General features: G+C 44.5%; 1 protein-coding gene, 1 long non-coding RNA gene and 1 other non-coding gene across 3 annotated transcripts in view; 2 read left to right on the forward strand and 1 right to left on the reverse strand.

The window, feature by feature from the left end:
* pfkma (phosphofructokinase, muscle a) overlaps positions 1 to 19,577 on the forward strand; it is a 33,309-nt gene that overhangs the window by 1,522 nt on the left and 12,210 nt on the right. Inside the window, exons 2-15 of the mRNA XM_029718569.1 lie at positions 4,684 to 4,757; positions 5,065 to 5,142; positions 6,242 to 6,431; positions 6,783 to 6,948; positions 7,088 to 7,241; positions 7,939 to 8,034; positions 8,291 to 8,383; positions 9,352 to 9,477; positions 9,606 to 9,670; positions 9,772 to 9,835; positions 10,299 to 10,445; positions 10,726 to 10,796; positions 13,090 to 13,177; positions 13,463 to 13,615. Coding sequence (XP_029574429.1) covers positions 4,684 to 4,757; positions 5,065 to 5,142; positions 6,242 to 6,431; positions 6,783 to 6,948; positions 7,088 to 7,241; positions 7,939 to 8,034; positions 8,291 to 8,383; positions 9,352 to 9,477; positions 9,606 to 9,670; positions 9,772 to 9,835; positions 10,299 to 10,445; positions 10,726 to 10,796; positions 13,090 to 13,177; positions 13,463 to 13,615 — 1,565 coding nt within the window. The remainder of the gene's footprint in view (positions 1 to 4,683; positions 4,758 to 5,064; positions 5,143 to 6,241; positions 6,432 to 6,782; positions 6,949 to 7,087; positions 7,242 to 7,938; positions 8,035 to 8,290; positions 8,384 to 9,351; positions 9,478 to 9,605; positions 9,671 to 9,771; positions 9,836 to 10,298; positions 10,446 to 10,725; positions 10,797 to 13,089; positions 13,178 to 13,462; positions 13,616 to 19,577) is intronic.
* LOC115166496 (U7 small nuclear RNA) lies at positions 5,856 to 5,912 on the reverse strand. Its single transcript, XR_003870332.1, has one exon. It is a non-coding gene; the product is annotated as a U7 small nuclear RNA (small nuclear RNA).
* On the forward strand, positions 14,272 to 14,902 carry LOC115165446 (uncharacterized). Its single transcript, XR_003870172.1, has 2 exons — positions 14,272 to 14,541; positions 14,576 to 14,902. It is a non-coding gene; the product is annotated as an uncharacterized LOC115165446 (long non-coding RNA).

The following is a 19,577-nucleotide window of genomic DNA, read 5'->3' on the forward strand; positions in this document are numbered from 1 at the left end:
GAGGCGTCACTACAGACACCCTGGTCCAAATCCAGGCTGTATCTGGGAGTCCCATAGGGCGGTGCACAATTGGCCCAGCGTCGTCCGGGTTTGGCCGGGGTCGGCCGTCATTGTAAATAAGAATTTGTTCTTATCTGACTTGCCTAGTTAAATAAAGGTTTAATATATATATATTTTGAAATGTCTCAATTGTCTCAAGGCTTAAAAATCCTTCTTTAACCTGTCTCCTCCCCTTCATTTATAATGATTGAAGTGGATTTAACTAATGCCATCAATAAGGGATCATACATTTCACCTGGATTCACCTGGTCATTCTATGTCATGGAAAGAGCAGGTGTTCATAATGTTTTGTACACTCAGTGTACAAAACATTTTGCTGTTAAATATCTTTTGCGGTTAAATTCCCATGTACCGAATAAAAAATACAAGTTAAATGAGTTTTCTTTTGTATTTTCAACTGTGCTGATGGTTTTGTCACAAAACTATTGCGTTATCTAGCAAATGTGATTACTCTGGTCTTGGCGCATGCGCTCTAGCCAACAGCTCGCAGAGACAGTGCAGGTAGGCTACTTACATTATGAGATTATTAGGGATAAGGGATGTTATATGTATTTGTCAAACGGCAGCCAAGCATCGATCATCATGACACCAGAATATTATATATTTATTGGAAAGGACCATCAAGCTCATCACGTGCACTTTCACCACCCTGTGAAGTTCATCACGTGCACTTTCACCACACTGTGAAGTTCATCACGTGCACTTTCACCACCCTGTGAAGTTCATCACATGCACTTTCACCACCCCGTGAAGTTCATCACATGCACTTTCACCACCATGTGAAGTTCATCACAATTTATTTAATCTGTAGACTAATAAACTGTATGGTTTCCACTTTCACCACTATGTGAAGTTCATCACAATTTATTTAATCTGTAGACTAATAAACTGCATGCATTCCCTGAGTCGTAGTGACTCCAAGTTTACTTCAATATGATGGAAGTTATATCAATATTTGAGTGTTAAAGGCTTTTTCACCTCCATTTCTCAAATAATTAATTTTACAGACACAAAAGATCCCATCATGTCCAACAAACAAATGATCTGTCGGCATTTATAAAATTCTACCAAAATGTCCTGTTTCCATCACGGATGTTGTTATTTGTTTTGCTGTTGTATATGTAATGACTTTACACGCATAAAAACTGTGGAGGGAAATGTGGTTACTAATACATATTCCAATAGTCATCCTCTGGATACTGTAGAGAGAGAGAGAGAGAGAGAGAGAGGCCTACATTTAGGCTTCTTGACGGGGTAAGGGCTGACTGGTCCTCGGGGTATTGTCTTGGGCCATTTGCCATGTGGCTGGAGGTGACAGAGAGCACATCATTTAGGTCCGAGCCTACACTAGCATTATTCTCTGATGTTGACTGACCTCCAGCTCTCTCGGTTGAACTGACACAGTGTCAAAGGAGTTTATATCAAACTCAACACCCTGAGTTGAACTAAGAGTTAGGGCTGGAGTTATTCTGTCTGAAGGGCTTCCAAAGCACGCGTAAGGCAGACTAAAAACCTGTGAGGGCAACTGAGATCAGCTATGCCAGTCAGATGCTGGAGTGGCCTGTCTTCTTGGTCGCTCAGTCCCAGGAGCCAGTTGTCAGTTGCAGATGGATGTCTTTGGCTTTAGGCTTTTACCTTCACTGTGGTGGGCAGGGCAGGGAGGAGGACGTGATAAGTACAGTATGATAGCTATCCTGTACCCTTAGAGCCATGGGACTTTGGGACGTGTAGGCTGACATCCCATACAAATAACTGCACTTCTTGGCCATGATTTTACGCCCAGTCATCAGCTAGCATGTAAACAAAGATTTTTATACACTTAATCTCGGATAACTGTGATTTGTTCAGATGCTCTGTGTCCACAAGAGATTATTATATTGTAGACTGCATCTTCCCCTAGCACAGTTGCAGTATAATGTCTAATTAGTCTTTACACAACAGTGAATAGATACCCTGGTAATATCCTACGTCACTCTCTTCTTTCACTTGGTCCCTGAACACCCATGAAGTGGTATACATTACATTATGTCTATAGTATGTCTATAAAAATGTATATCTAGTATGATGACTGATGTTAATATTGCTGACTTGTATCATTGCTAGATGATTCCAATTCCAGGGATTCCAAATGTGCCCCCTGACCTTTTCCTTTGAGTCACTGTTATCTCCCGCCTGTTCCTCCTCTGTCTCCCCCTTGTGACCCTCTGTCCCCCCAAAAAATGTGGGTCTAATTTTAGACCCTCTGACCTTTTTGTGGAATGTCATGGTATGGAGGCTTTCTTCCACAGCTGCTCTGTTGAAATTAGAGACCGTCCTGCCCATGCTTGTGTATGGGGCAACCACAACACACATAGACGCAAGGGTGCACACACACACACACACACAGTGGCCTTTACAGTGTTCTGAACATGGAGGGAATATAGAGTAGAGTCAGACAGATCTGTTTACAGACATGACATCCTCTCTATTCTCACTCTGAAAATATGTGCAGGAGCCTTTTTGAATGTTGTAGCCAAAACACTCTGAACCCAAAACACAAATGTCAAGGGACTTGATACCCATATGTCCATGCTTGATACACATGAAATCTATGTGTGTAAAGCATTGACATATGGGTATCAAGTCACTCTGGAGCTATAAAAGTCATTTTAATGTGTTTAATCATGTGTCATGACTCTCCTGACAGTGGATCAAAGGACCCATCAGCTAGGCAAATGTTTAAAGATAGCCAGAACCTCTCTCTCCCACAAAAGAGGGATGGGGGGGCTGTGCCAGTCTTGACACCTTAACACTGGGTCGTAAATTTAGAGAGAACTTTCTCTTCCTTGCCCTGCAATATTGGAAGACTGAAACGCTCTTTGTTACAGAGAGACTTTTGCCGCCAAAACCTTTTTTCCAAGAGAGTGAACAATATTCATAAGATGGGAATGTTAAGAATGGTCCGGGGTGGTCTAAAGAATAATCCTGTCACATTGTTTATTATTTTGTGATGTCATTAAGGATGGTATAACACAGTAACTGTAAGTTAGAATGTGTTTCCTTCCTTTCTATCTGTCAAGTTTACATCTAAATGTTGTATAAAATATATGATTACATATGAGAATACTTTTATGAAGATAGCAATGTGGTTTTAGCCTTCTAAATGAGATAATTGTTTTTCATATAAACTTGTGCCCAGTCAGTAACCGCCTACCCTAATGAAGTCAGAATAGCGTGTCAGTGTGTTGGAACCGCCTTTCTGACCAGAGTGCTTAAAATGACAGAATTAACATATCAGACCCGCCTGATGGACAGTGTGAGCTGAACATTACGAAATGGTTTAAACTCTACAGAACAGCCTGACGGACAGCGCAAGCTGAACGTTACAAAATGGTTTGAACTCTACAGACCAGCATGACAGACAGCGTGAGCTGAACGTTACAAAATGTTTTCAACTCTACAGACCAGCCGATGTACAGCGCGGGCTGTCGGGAGAGGCGAAGGGCGTGGGCTGTCTTTAAAAAAAATAATAAAATGTACCCCCTTTTTTCTCCCCAATTTTGTAGTATCCAATTGGTAGTAGTTACTGTCTTGTCTCATCACTGCAACTCCCATACGGACTCGGGAGAGGCGAAGGTCGTGAGCCATGCGTCCTCCGAAACACAACCCAACCAAGCCGCATTGCTTCTTGACACAATGCACATCCAACTCAGAAGCCAGCCGCACCAATGTGTTGGAGGAAACACCGTACACCTGGCGACCTGGTCAGCCAAACTCTCCCTAACCCGGACTATGCTGGGCCAATTGTGCGCTGCCCCATGGGCCTCCTGGTCGCGGCCGGCTGCAATAGAGCCTGGGCTCGAACCCAGAGTCTCTGGTGCCACAGCTAGCACTGCGATGCAGTGCCTTAGACCACTGCACCACCCGGGAGGCCCCGTCATACCTTGTCAGTCCACTAGGGACATTTTATCTCATGTAAGTGTGTATGTCTATTCTGTGCCATTATTTAGTTAGTTAATGAATAAATTATTAAATGAATTTGTGCAGTACTGAATATTCAGAAGGGCTAGGGTTCTTGCGGATCCAAGGATTATGTGATGTTCAGAATGAGACTGATGAGGTAATCATTCATAATTGACTGTTATTTATGTAAGAGATATCTGTATATCTGTAGATCTTTCGAGTTTAAGTCGGGAAATAGTAACTCGTTAAACAACTTTTCCCGTGGTGCCCCAAATTCCTAATGAGTTAATTGTTACGTGATTAATTTAATCACGTAACAATTAAACGTAGTTCATTTCTAAAATAAATAACAGTTATCAGATTAATGACAGTCACATCACAACAGATGACAACCCTGAATCCAAACGTAAACTTGATCGTAAACTTGATTTAGTATTAATGTTAGCATTGGTGAAACGGGTTGTTTTACGCCATAACTACTATACTGCCATTGTGAGCTGTGTGTGTGTGCGTGCGTGTGTGTCACTGTGAACTTTGACAAACTATTTCTTTTTTGTGCAGTGCATTGACCATCAGGGCAAGACTTTACTGAAAGGTGTAAGGTTTTATAACTTGTTATATGCATATATGAGCCTTCAGTCAGTCCTGAAAACCCCATGTTTGTCTGTCTGTGTCTCTCAGGTATGAACGCAGCTGTGAGGGCCACAGTCAGAGTTGGTCTCTACACTGGAGCCAAAGTCTACTTTGTTCATGAGGTAAAGACATACAGCAGAATAGAATACAATCACAGTTCTCTGATTCAAGTTTATACACTTGATAATGTGTTGTTTATCATGGCTGATCACCCATACTATAGTGTCTTCTACTATTAATTCATTCCTGATCTGACTGAAGGTTTAACAAATTCACCGCCAAAAAATAGATTCTATCCCAAACCACAAAGTTGTGTCGCTGCAGTAGCGTGCTGTTGTCTCCCATTTCAGAAGGCGGTGTTCCTCGTGTGTGGCTGAAACCACGTTGAAGGTAATAGTTTGTATTTGTGTTGATGATGTGTGTCTCCAGGGTTACCAGGGTCTGGTGGACGGAGGAGACAACATCAAACTGGCCACCTGGGAGAGTGTGTCCATGATGCTGCAGCTGGTGAGTCCTGTTATCAGACACTCACAACCACTGATGCCAATACAGGAGTCAGGACACAACTGTCATCAACTGTCACTGTCTAGAGAGGGTGTTTCAGTAAATGAATGACAAGAAACCAAGAGTTCTGCTTTATTTGTATATTAGAGACAGATACAGACTCACAACCAAGTGTTCATAGATGGTGATGACGATGATGCCTACTGTAACTAAGAGAGAACAGGGGTCAGCTCCAGTAACACAAACTGACCTCTGCGCACACAGAGTATTTGGATTGAGTCGGGACCTGGCCAGGCGCCATGGAAAGATCAAAGCAGGGTGTGATTACAGAGCTGCATCTCTTTCCTGATAGGCTGACATATTCTCAGTAACAGAAGACAGTGTTCAAACTGACCTAATGTTGAGGTGCAGACGAGATGCAAGATTCACACGCATCACTGAATGGCCTATAATGACATATTCAGAAAAATCCTTGATGTTTCGGCCATCTGGGCCTTCACTGTAGTATGTACAATTAACTATAGTATAATTACTGTAGTAAAAGAGAACTTGTAATACTATATTAATTAATGTAGAGTTTTGCAGACTGTACTATACTGCAGTATTTTATGTAGTGTTTTTGAGGACATTACTGTAGTATTTTATGTAGTGTTTTTGAGGACATTACTGTAGTATTTACTGTAGTGTTTTTGTTTTATTATCGGTGACATAGAAGTGGAGGCTTTCTCCTTCAGGAAACCTACTGGAGAAATACTAAAAGAGCACATTTTCTTAGCCAGGCAGCCAGCCAGGCAGCCAGCCAGCAAGCACTGGGTTCTGAACAGATAATTCAGGGCTTCTGCTCTTTTCTATAACCTATAGGAACACATTATATGGTCTATACTTGCCATTTAGGTGTCTCAGTTATGCGTGACACAGATTGCTATATGGGGAGGGGAATTTGCAGGGTATATACAAATTAAATACTGTAGTATTTACTATAGTTTAAAAAGTGTAGAGTTTTTACATATAATACTAAAGTATTTACTATAGTATTCTACAGTATTGCACCGGTCTGAGGGACTTTGTCTTTCTTCTGATTCAATGAGTCTCTCTCTACCAGGGTGGCACAGTCATCGGCAGTGCCCGCTGCATGGACTTCAGAGCCAGGGAGGGCCGCATGAAGGCTGCCCTGAACCTGGTCAAGCTGGGTATCACCAACCTGTGTGTGATCGGGGGTGACGGTAGTCTAACCGGAGCTAACCAGTTCAGGACGGAGTGGTCCACTCTGCTGGTCGACCTGGTCAAAGCCGGTAAGGCTGACTGAAACCCCACGGGGACTATGGAAAACCCCTAAGAACTGGGAAGGGTCACAATAAAATCCATGTCCATGTGGAAACACTTCATTGAAATTGGATAGTTCATTGAAATTGGATAGTTCATTGAAATTAGATAGTTCATTGAAAGTACAAAATGCTTCTTTATTATTAAGACCCAATACAGGGTTTATTTACTTAACCACTGATGCAGTTTCAGCATTCTTTGTCATTTCTTTTTACCATAAAACAATTTGAGCGATCCCAGATACACCAGATAGCCTGGTTACATTGGTGGAATTGCTGTTGAATATAACTGACAGAAGTGTGGGACTTCTCTGTCTCCAGGTAAGATCAGCAATGACGAGGCCAAGACGTCGTCCCACCTCAACATAGTAGGTATGGTGGGTTCTATCGACAATGACTTCTGTGGCACAGACATGACCATCGGGACAGACTCCGCCCTCCACCGCATCATAGAGGTGGTGGATGCCATCACCACCACCGCACAGAGGTGAGGAGAGGAGAGGTCATTGCTGTCACACACGTTTGCAGCCGTGCGCTCATGCATACAGACACACGCACACACTGTTTCTGTTGTCTCTTTGGCACCTGGTTTATAACAAAGAGGTGTCCTCTGTTGTTCTCTTCAGTCACCAGAGGACCTTTATCCTGGAGGTGATGGGTAGACACTGTGGCTACCTGGCCCTTGTGACTGCTCTAGCCTGCGGTGCTGACTGGGTGTTCATCCCAGAGATGCCCCCAGATGAGGGATGGGAGGGGCATCTGTGTAGAAGACTGGCTGATGTATGTTTACAAGCACAGACAGACTGACACTAGCCTTCTGGACAGGATTCTCTTCTATTCTTCTCTTCTCCTATTCTCCTCTTCTCTAATCTTCTTCTGTACTCTTCTTCTCTTTTCTTTTTCTCTTCTCTTCTTCCCTTCTTCTCCACTTCTCTACCCTCCTTTTCTTTTCCTTTTCTCCTCACCTTCTCCTCTTCTCTACTCTTCTTCTCTACTTTTCTCCCCTTCTCCACTCTTCTCTTCTCTACTCTTCTTCTCTTTTCCTATCCTCTTCTCCCCTTCTCTTCTTCTCTTTGTTATCTCCTCACCTTCTCCTCTTCTTCTTCTCCTCTTCTCTTCTCTTATTCTACTCTTCTTCTCTTCTCTTATTCTACTCTTCTTCTCTTCTTCTCCCTTCTCTTATCTTTTCCCCTTCTCTTCTTCTTCCCCTTCTCCCTTTCTTCGCTTCTCCTCTTCGCCTCTTCTCTTCTTCTCTCCTCTTCTTCTCGTCGTCTTCTTCTTCTCTTCTTCTCCTCTTCTGCCCTTCTCTTCTTTTCTAATCTTCTTCTCTTCTCCTCTTCATCTCTTATTTTCTATTTTCTTTTCCATATTGAAGTACTTTTTAAATACAACACATTACACCACAATCTTTCATTCCATTTATCTGTTTCCACCCTTGGTACCTAATCACCAAGCTGACGTCTTGTGTCTCTGACAGCAAAGGGCCAGAGGATGTCGTCTGAATGTGATCATTGTGGCAGAGGGAGCTATGGGCAGAGATGGAAAACCCATCGGCTCTGAAGACATCAAGAAGGTCAGCAAGCTCTCCCTCATATTACTGTACCTAGCAGTTCAAATGGTTTTGTTTGCTTGTTTGTTAGGACCTCTTTTAGAGTAGTCTCGTCCACCAACCGTCTCACTCCATGTGGACAAGGTTACTTTTAGCCCATTTCCCAAATATTCCCTCAGAGTTAAAGGACTAACATTCTACTGCGTTGTCTGCCAGGGTTTGAATAAGGTTAGACTGTCAGTTGCTAGCAGCTCTCTGTGTGTGCATCTTATGTTTGTAGTTGGTGGAGAAGAATTTGGGCTTTGACACCCGTACCACTGTCCTGGGACACGTGCAGAGAGGCGGTACCCCCTCCGCCTTCGACAGAATCCTGGTAGGTCTTTCTCTCTCTCTTTCTCTATTTCACCCTGTCTCTTTCACCCTCTCTCTCCCTCTCTTCTCTCTCTCTCTATGCGTATGAGCAAAAGCATGTCTAACTGTGTGATGTGTTTGTGCGTGCGTGCGTGCGTGCGTGTGTGTGTGTTCTTCCCAATCCCCATTGCAGCAGGATATGTGTGGAGGCTCTGTTGGTGTGTGTGTCTCTCTAACCCTGGTGTGTTGTGATTGTGTCTGACTGTGGTGTCTCTCTAACCCTGGTGTGTTGTGATTGTGTCTGACTGTGGTGTCTCTCTAACGACGGTGTGTTGTGATTGTGTCTGACTGTGGTGTCTCTCTAACCCTGGTGTGTTGTGATTGTGTCTGACTGTGGTGTCTCTCTAACGACGGTGTGTTGTGATTGTGTCTGACTGTGGTGTCTCTCTAACCCTGGTGTGTTGTGATTGTGTCTGACTGTTGTGTCTCTCTAACCCTGGTGTGTTGTGATTGTGTCTGACTGTGGTGTCTCTCTAACCCTGGTGTGTTGTGATTGTGTCTGACTGTGGTGTCTCTCTAACGACGGTGTGTTGTGATTGTGTCTGACTGTGGTGTCTCTCTAACCCTGGTGTGTTGTGATTGTGTCTGACTGTGGTGTCTCTCTAACGACGGTGTGTTGTGATTGTGTCTGACTGTGGTGTCTCTCTAACCCTGGTGTGTTATGATTGTGTCTGACTGTGGTGTCTCTCTAACCCTGGTGTGTTGTGATTGTGTCTGACTGTGGTGTCTCTCTAACCCTGGTGTGTTGTGATTGTGTCTGACTGTGGTGTCTCTCTAAAGACGGTGTGTTGTGATTGTGTCTGACTGTGGTGTCTCTCTAACGACGGTGTGTTGTGATTGTGTCTGAATGTGGTGTCTTTCTAACCCGGGTGTGTTGTGATTGTGTCTGACTGTGGTGTCTCTCTAACCCGGGTGTGTGTTCTCCCCCAGGGCAGCAGGATGGGAGTGGAGGCTGTGATGGCCCTGTTGGAGGCCACTCCAGAGACCCCAGCCTGTGTGGTCAGTCTGTCTGGTAACCAGGCTGTCAGGCTGCCCCTCATGGAGTGTGTCCAAGTGGTCAGTATCAGTAACTAAGCCCCATCAACTGTTGTATGGGTGCCATTCTAATGGGTTCACCTATAACTGAGCACATATGTTATCAATTCACTCACCCCCCCCCCCCCCCCCTCTCTCTGTCTCCTCAGACTAAGGATGTGACTACTGCCATGGCTGAGAATAGATGGGAGGATGCTATCAAGCTCAGAGGAAAGTAAGAACTGTAGCCTACTTTTACCACTCTAACAATGTCTTCACTGTTACTGAAATGACTCACTCGGATGTTACATCACTGTTTTTGTTGGCCCTGTCCAGGAGCTTTGAAAACAACTGGAACACATACAAGATGCTAGCCCACATCAACCCTCCAGATACCAAGGTGAGGGACAACACCTACACAATTAACACATGAGTTGCGTTAAATTAGTTACCAAACTAGAGCACTAACATATCAATGTGTCACCATCCTCTCCTCTCCGCTCCGCTCCTCTCCACCTCTCTTCTTCTCTCGCCTTCTCTCCTCTCACCTCTCCACCTCCACATCTCCTCTCCCCTTCTCTCCTCTCCATCTCTCCTCTTCTCTCCACCTCTCTTCTTCTCTCGACTTCTCTCCACCTCCACCTCTCCTCTCACCTCTCCACCCCCACCTCTCCACCTCTCCTCTTCTCTCCCCTTCACTCCACCTCGCCTCTCCCCTTCTCTCCTCCTCTACCTCTCCTCTCACCTTCTCTCCACCTCCACCTCTCCTCTCACCTTCTCTCCACCTCCACCTCTCATCTTCTCTCCACCTATCCTCTTCTCTCCACCTCTCCCCTATTCTCCACCGCTCCTCTCCCCTCCAGAGCAACATTAATGTGGCCATAGTTAACGTCGGTGCCCCCTGTGCTGGTATGAATGCTGCCGTGCGTTCTGCAGTGAGGATTGGAATCATTCAGGGACACAATATGCTGGCCGTTCATGACGGGTTTGAGGGTCTCGCTCACGGAAATGTACGTACACATTACTAACTATGCACTGCACACTAAGCAGAGCCCATTCGTCTCAGCCTAAACTCCTCTTTTGATCAGGGCCTGTACTCATAAAGTGCTGAGCTAGGATCAGGTCCCTTTTGTCCATTTAATCCTATACATTATGGTTTATAAGGCTTGGATGCTTTGTGATTACAGAACCAGGTCATCTATAATCTAAAGATAGAACAAGGCCTGGTACAGTAACTCTTGTCCAGTGAAACTTGAAACCTCTGACCCCTGATCTTTACCCCTTGACCAGATCGAGCCCATCACCTGGACAGGAGTGTCAGGCTGGACTGGGAAGGGAGGCTCTGAGTTGGGCACCAAGAGGTATTACATCATATCTCTTTTACTACTCAGTTTGTATTGTCAGCTGGGGTGGAACCAATTATTTATATATACACTAGATGACTGACAGTTGTCTTGTTTTGAAGCCACCGCACCTCCATCTTGGCATTCCCTACCATAGTAAAAAATTATATCTGTACTTGTTTTTACCATGTTTATTCTTTTACAGACACCTTAATGCATACTTTTAAATTATTTTATGTGAGCTAAACATAAAAATAAAATGAAAATATATAAAAACATTTTCCTTATAGTATAATATTTAGAAAGTACTGATGTTACTGTCCCTACTGCAACAACAAAACTATTTTGTCCTTGAAACGTTTAATTGAAATAGAGCTAGCCAGCTTGTAGTCCTAAAACACAGGAATAAATTACCTCTGTTTCATTCAGACATCCTTATGGCAAAATTGAATGTGGGAAAAATTGTGTTTTTGAAAATAAAAGGTCTGAGGTTAACACAGGCTTAGGAGATCTTATATGTTTTGTTCTATGAGATAATAGCAGTCAGTTAACATGACCTTGATGATGCCTTTATGTGATGTATGTGTTTTTTATTATTATGTACACTACCAGTCAAACGTTTTAGAACACCTACTCAATCAAGGGTTTTCTTTATTTTGACTATTTTCTACATTGTAGAATAATAATGAAGACATCAAAACTATGAAATAACACATATGGAATCATGTGGGAACCAAAAGTGTTAAACAAATCAAAATATATTTTATACATTTACATTTACGTCATTTAGCAGATGCTCTTATCCAGAGCGACTTACAAATTGGATATTTGAGATTCTTCAAAGTAGCCACTCTGCCTTGATGATAGCTTTGCACACTCTTGGCATTCTCTCAACCAGCTTCACCTGAAATGCTTTTCCAACAGTCTTGAAGGAGTTCCCACATATGCTGAGCACTTATTGTCTGCTTTTCCTTCACTCTGCGGTCCAATTCATCCCAAACCATCTCAATTTGGTTGAGGTCGGGGGATTGTGGAGGCCAGGTCATCTGATGCAGCACTCCGTCACTCTCCTTCTTGGTAAAATAGCCCTTACACAGCCTGGCGGTGTGTTGGGTCATTGTCCTGTTGAAAAACAAATGATAGTCCCACTAAGCCCAAACCAGATGGGATGGCGTATCGCTGCAGAATGCTGTGGTAGCCATGCTGGTTAAGTGTGCCTTGAATTCTAAATAAATCACAGACATTGTCACCAGCAATTTCTAAGGCTGGTAACTCTAATGAACTTATCCTCTGCAGCAGAGGTAACTCTGGGTCTTCCATTCCTGTGACGGTCCTCATGAGAGCCAGTTTCATCATAGCGCTTGATGGTTTTTACGACTGCACTTGAATAAACTTTCAAAGTTCTTGAAATTTTCTAGATTGACTGATCTTCATGTCTTAAAGTAATGATGGACTGTCATTTCTCTTTGCTTTGAGCTCTTCTTGCCATAATATGGACTTGGTCTTTTACCAAATAGGGCTATCTTCTGTATACCACCCCTACCTTTTCACAGCACAACTGATTGACTCAAACACATTAAGACGGAATAAAATTCCACAAATTAACTTTTAAGAAGGCACACCTGTTAATTGAAATGCATTCCAGGTGACTACCTCATGAAGCTGGTTGAGAGAATGCTGTGCAAAGCTGTCATCAAGGCACAGGGTGGCTATTTGAAGAATCTCAAATATAAAATATATTTTGATTTGTTTAACACTTTTTTTGGTCTTCACGATTATTCTACAATGTAGAACATAGTAAAAATAAAGAAAACCCTTGAATGAGTAGGTGTTCTAAAACTTTTGACTGGTAGTGTAAATTCCCCAAAATTCCCAAAAAGTGACATTAGCTGATAAAGACGATCTCATTGAACAAAACATATAAGATCTCCTAAGCCTGTGTTTACCACAGACCTTATTTTTCACCGTTTATCCAAAAACGGCATTCAATTTTCTCATAGGTTTTGTCCAACGAACCGTGTCGGAGTTAGTGCCTACAAAAAGACGCCATTACTATTTCTCTCTATACTGTAGAATCCCATTCATTCCTATGGAGGACTGCTCCTACTGGGGAGTGACAATATGGCCAACCGTTGGCTTCAAAGCCTCTCATTGGCCAATACATAGCATCAGCAGCAATCCAGGGTTTATGTAAAAATGTACAAATATTTTTTGAGCAGAGATTAAAAAATATACACCCTTCCCCTGCTTGTGAGAACTGTATATCACTGATGTTTCACACAATAACTGATGTCTGCCTCTTTATTTGAAGAGTCCTGCCTTCTAAGTTCATTGAGGAAATCAGCTTGACTATTGCTAAGTTCAATATCCACTCTCTGGTAATAATTGGAGGGTTTGAGGTAAGAGTCTTAAGACTACCCCATCGCATGCATGTCTTCTTTGATATGTGGTTGTCTTACCTAATTCAGAACATAAAATTGAATTTGATAAATGACTACGATGTAAATGTAATGTCTAACCACAAAACCACAAAAGACAAATAAGCCCGGTACCTCAATAGTGTCCCCCACTGCTGCGTTTCCTCTCCTTTCACATCTCTCTCAAAATCAAATCAAATTGTATTTGTCACATGCTTTGTAAACATCAGGTCTAGACTCTCCCCTCTCCTCCTATCCCCTCCCCAGGCGTTTATGGGTGGTCTGGAGCTGGTGACAGCCAGGGAGAAGTATGAGGAGCTGTGCATTCCCATGGTGGTCATCCCCGCCACTGTCTCCAACAACGTACCCGGCTCCGACTTCAGCATTGGAGCTGACACCGCCCTCAACACCATCACCTCGGTCAGTACCGTAATACATCAACACTATTAACTTCTTCATTACCGTAATATATCAACAATATCCCCTCGGTAAGTACCGTAATACACTAACAATATCCCCTCGGTAAGTACCGTAATACCTCAACACCTAGGTGAGTACTGTAATGCATCAACACCAACACCTAGGTCAGTACTGTAATATATCAACACCAACACCTAGGTGAGTACTGTAATACCTCAACACCAACACCTAGGTCAGTACTGTAATACACCAACACCTAGGTCAGTACTGTAATACATCAACACCAACACCTAGGTCAGTACTGTAATACATCAACACCAACACCTAGGTCAGTACTGTAATACATCAACACCAACACCTAGGTCAGTACTGTAATACACCAACACCTAGGTCAGTACTGTAATACACCAACACCAACACCTAGGTCAGTACTGTAATACATCAACACCTAGGTCAGTACTGTAATACATCAACACCAACACCTAGGTCAGTACTGTAATACACCAACACCAACACCTAGGTGAGTACTGTAATACACCAACACCAACACCTAGGTGAGTACCGCAATACATCAACACCTAGGTCAGTACTGTAATACACCAACACCAACACCTAGGTGAATACTGTAATACACCAACACCAACACCTAGGTCAGTACTGTAATACATCAACACCAACACCTAGGTGAGTACTGTAATACACCAACACCTAGGTCAGTACTGTAATACACCAACACCTAGGTGAGTACTGTAATACACCAACACCTAGGTGAGTACTGTAATACACCAACACCAACACCTAGGTCAGTACTGTAATACACCAACACCAACACCTAGGTGAGTACTGTAATACACCAACACCAAGGTGAGTACCGTAATACATCTACAACAACACCTAGGTGAGTACTGTAATACATCAACACCTAGGTGAGTACTGTAGTACATCAACACCAACACCTAGGTGAGTACTGTAATACACCAACACCAACACCTAGGTGAGTACTGTAATACACCAACACCTAGGTGAGTACTGTAATACACCAACACCTAGGTGAGTACTGTAATACATCAACACCAACACCTAGGCCAGTACTGTAATACACCAACACCAACACCTAGGTGAGTACTGTAATACACCAACACCAACACCTAGGTGAGTACCGCAATACATCAACACCTAGGTCAGTACTGTAATACACCAACACCAACACCTAGGTGAATACTGTAATACACCAACACCTAGGTGAGTACTGTAATACATCAACACCTAGGTCAGTACTGTAATACATCAACACCAACACCTAGGTGAGTACTGTAATACACCAACACCTAGGTCAGTACTGTAATACACCAACACCTAGGTCAGTACTGTAATACACCAACACCTAGGTCAGTACTGTAATACATCAACACCTAGGTCAGTACTTTAATACATCAACACCTAGGTCAGTACTGTAATACATCAACACCTAGCTGAGTACTGTAATACATCAACACCTAGATGAGTACTGTAATACACCAACACCTAGGTGAGTACTGTAATACACCAACACCTAGGTGAGTACTGTAATACACCAACACCTAGGTGAGTACTGTAATACACCAACACCAACACCTAGGTCAGTACTGTAATACACCAACACCAACACCTAGGTGAGTACTGTAATACACCAACACCTAGGTGAGTACTGTAATACACCAACACCTAGGTCGGTACTGTAATACATCAACACCTAGGTGAGTACTGTAATACACCAACACCTAGGTGAGTACTGTAATACACCAACACCAACACCTAGGTGAGTACCGTAATACACCAACACCTAGGTGAGTACCGTAATACATCAACACCTAGGTGAGTACCGTAATACACCAACACCTAGGTGAGTACCGTAATACACCAACACCTAGGTGAGTACCATAATACACCAACACCTAGGTCAGTACTGTAATACATCAACACCTAGGTGAGTACTGTAATACACCAACACCTAGGTGAGTACTGTAATACATCACCAACACCAAGGTGAGTACTGTAATACATCACCAACATCTGGTTTGTGTTCAGTAGGGAGAAAATGTTTTGAAACTGTGAGGTGCTGCTGTACCTGAACTTGTCCCGTAAGAAAACAAATGTTCAATTCTCCATTGCAAAACATTTTCCTATGATGTGAGTCACACATCACATCACCTAACTCAATGAAACAGTCTAAACCATAGCTACCACATTCTGTAACACCTGTGAGACCTGCTTAAAATGTATTGTGGCAAACCTCTTCAAAGCTAGGAGCGTTTGTCACAAATTAAGTGAGAAACTGTCACCAAAGTCAGCCCAGAATTAAAGTTCTTTCGAACATGACAGTACCTGTATGTTTGTTTCTCTGTCCTGGTCCACCCAGGCCGCAGGTAAGGTCAAGGATAGCAGGGTTCGGTACACAAATCTGGTTCTCGGTAGGTCCAGGTCTAAATGCCAACAGGTAAGTCCAAAACAGTCCAGCTCGTACACGGTAAATCCAGCCAATGTAGAATGTCTCTCTCTCTCTATGGTTCATAGATCCTTCCCGCCCTCTCTCTCTCTTCCTGGTTTTTCTTGACCTTTTATCTGTGGGTCGGCTCCACCTTCTGAGGGTTCCCCTTGCTTCTGGGAATTGTAGTTTTGGCAGTCGGCCATTTTGTGATCTGTAGTTCTGATCGGGGTGGCCATTTTAGTGATCGGGCAGAGCCCGTTTATTAGTTCTGCCCTCACATATCTGCCATTTATCACTCGACCCCCTTCTTTGCCACACATCTCCCCCCTAGATCCGACCCCCTAGGTCGGGCTACCGCAGCAAAATATGCGTGCATGCGGGATAACCCATCCACATTTCCCATTTCCTTTCCTGCTCTGTGTTTCAAGTCAAAGTGAAACGGTTGGAGACTCAAAAACCACCGCATCACCCGAGCGTTCTTCTCTTTAGCCCTGTGCATCCAGGTGAGTGGTGCATGGTCACTGAGGGTGAAGTGGCGCCCCAGCAGGTAGTATTTCAGGCTTTCCAGAGCCCACTTTACTGCCAGCGCCTCTTTCTCAACAACTGAGTAGTTGGTTTCCCGTGGTTCCAGCTTCCTGCTTAAAAACAGGATGGGGTGTTCCACCCCTTCTACCTCTTGGGACAGCACTGCTCCCAAGCCGACCTCTGAAGCATCCGTCTGAACCACAAACTCTCTCTCAAAGTCTGGTACCACCAGCACTGGATTACAGCAGAGGGCCTCCTGTAATGTCCTAAATGCTTTGGTGGCCCTTTCATCCCACTTGACCATGTTTGGCCCTCTGGCTCTAGTCATGTCGGTGAGTGGGGCGGCCACTGTGGCATAACTTGGGATGAACTTCCGGTAGTACCCGGTCAGCCCTAGGAAGGCTCGAACCTGCTTCTTATTTACTGGTTTCGGCCATTCTCTAATTGCCTCCACCTTCTTACGTTGGGGTTTGATTAATCCTCTTCCCACGGTGTATCCCAGATACTCCGTTTCCTCTAACCCCACATAACACTTGGCAGGGTTCGCCATGAGCCCTGCCTTTCTAAGGGCGTCTAACACCGCCTGTACCCGGGGTAAGTGGGATTCCCAATCTGGGCTGTAGATCCCCACGTCATCTAAATAAGCTGCGGCGTATGCTTGGTGCGGTTTTAGGACCTTGTCCATGAGCCGTTGAAAGGTGGCTGGGGCCCCGTGTAGGCCGAATGGCATGACGGTGTATTGAAACAAACCGTCAGGGGTTGCAAATGCTGTCTTTTCTTTGGCCCTGGGGGTCAGAGGAATTTGCCAGTACCCTTTTGTCAGGTCCAGGGTCGTAATGTACCGAGCTTTACCAATTTTCTCCAGTAGTTCGTCTACTCTGGGCATGGGGTAGGCATCAAACTTGGAGATTTCATTTACCTTCCGAAAGTCGTTACAGAACCGCAAAGACCCATCGGGCTTGGAGACCATCACAATTGGGCTAGACCACTCACTATGTGACTCTTCGATCACTCCAGCTGTCAACATTTTCTCCGTCTCTGCTCTAATCGCTGCCTGTCGAGCCTCGGGTACCCGATATGGCCTCATGCTCACTTTTCTCCCTGGTAGGGAAACGATATCATGAGCTGTAACCTCAGTTCGGCCGGGTACTTCTGAAAACACATCTCTGTTTTTCTGGATCAGGGTCTTTACTTCCTGTACTTGTGCTGGGGACAAAGTAGGTGAAATATTTACTTCAGCTGTCTCCTGAGTGTGTGTGGGGTACGTGACCATTAGTGTTTCTCTCTCTCTCCATGCTTTTAACAGGTTTATGTGATAGATCTGTTCCTGGGGCCGTCGACCTGGCTGTCGGATCCGATAATTAACTTCTCCTATTCTCTCCAGTACTTCATATGGTCCTTTCCATGTGGCTAGTAGTTTGCACTCTACCGTGGGGATCAGCACTAACACCTTATCTCCCGGTTGAAATTCCCTCAGGGTAGCCTGCCGGTTATAAGTGTGCCGCTGGTGCTCTTGTGCTTGTCTCATGTGCTCTCTGACGATGGGCATGACTGTGGCTATCCTGTTTTGCATTGCCGTGATGTGCTCTATGACACTAGTATACGGGGTGGATTGGTGTTCCCAGGTTTCCCGGGCAATGTCTAAGATTCCCCGGGGGTGCCTCCCATATACCAGCTCGAAGGGAGAAAACCCCAGCGAGGCATGAGGAACCTCTCTAATGGCAAACATCAGATATGGCAACATGCAATCCCAGTTTTTCCCATCCTTGTCGATTACCTTCCTGAGCATTGACTTCAGGGTCCGGTTGAATCTCTCAACCAGCCCGTCCGTCTGTGGATGGTAAACTGATGTCCTCAACTGTTTCACCTGCCACAATTTACAAAGGTCTGCCATAAGGCGGGACATAAAGGGGGTCCCCTGGTCAGTAAGGATCTCCTTTGGGACCCCAACCCTGGTGAACAATAGCACTAGTTCCTTGGCGATATTTTTGGAAGCCATTGTCCGAAGGGGAATGGCTTCTGGGTAGCGAGTGGCATAATCTAGAATGACCAGAATGTATTGGTGCCCTCTGGCAGATTTGGGTAGTGGGCCCACTATGTCCATCGCTATCCTCTCAAATGGTGTTTCGATTATGGGGAGTGGCACTAACGGGCTTCTAAACGCTGGTCGGGGAGCTGTTACCTGGCACTCCGGGCACTCTCCACAATGCCGAGCCACTTCAGCCTGAATTCCTGGCCAGTAAAACCTCCTTACAATCCGGTCTCGGGTTTTATCGATACCAAGGTGTCCACCCAGAATGTGCCCATGAGCTAGATCCAGTACTGTCTTTCTGTACCGGGTGGGGACCAACAACTGTTCCACCACATCAACCCCTATTTTTGAGACTCTGTACACCAAACCATTTTTCATGATGAAGTGGGGAAAACTATTAGGCATCATCCTATCATTTATGGGAGTACCATCTATGACCTGCACGTCTGCTCTGGCTTGCTGCAGGGTTGGATCCTGGTGTTGGGCCGTCCCGAAATTAGTCATGGACCCTGCCAGGTCTGCTGGTTCTAGATAGTCGTCCTCTGGATTCAGATCGACCCCAGCCCCACTAGTACTGGGCTGTTCATTATCAACGAGGTTTGAAACTTCATCCTCATCCTCCCCTACTAGTACCTGTGGGCTTGGCCCCTGGGAGACCTCTTTTCTTGGCCTTGGTTGAAGGCCCCATGCTTCTTCCTGCTTGGTCAGGGTTGTTGGCTTCTCAAATATGCCATTCTTTTGACCTAACTTCGCAAAGTTAGGAAAGTATCTTCCCAATATTACATCATATGGCATCTTTGGGACCACGCCAACCTCATAATCCAGCAGACCGTCCTCTGTTTGTATGCTCACTAATGCTGTGGGGTACAGACGGGTATCCCCATGAATGCACGTAACACTGATATCCTGACTTGTATCCAGTTTATGCGTCGGCACTA

Source organism: Salmo trutta, chromosome 28 (assembly GCF_901001165.1).
Source record: "Salmo trutta chromosome 28, fSalTru1.1, whole genome shotgun sequence".
NCBI lineage: Eukaryota > Metazoa > Chordata > Actinopteri > Salmoniformes > Salmonidae > Salmo > Salmo trutta.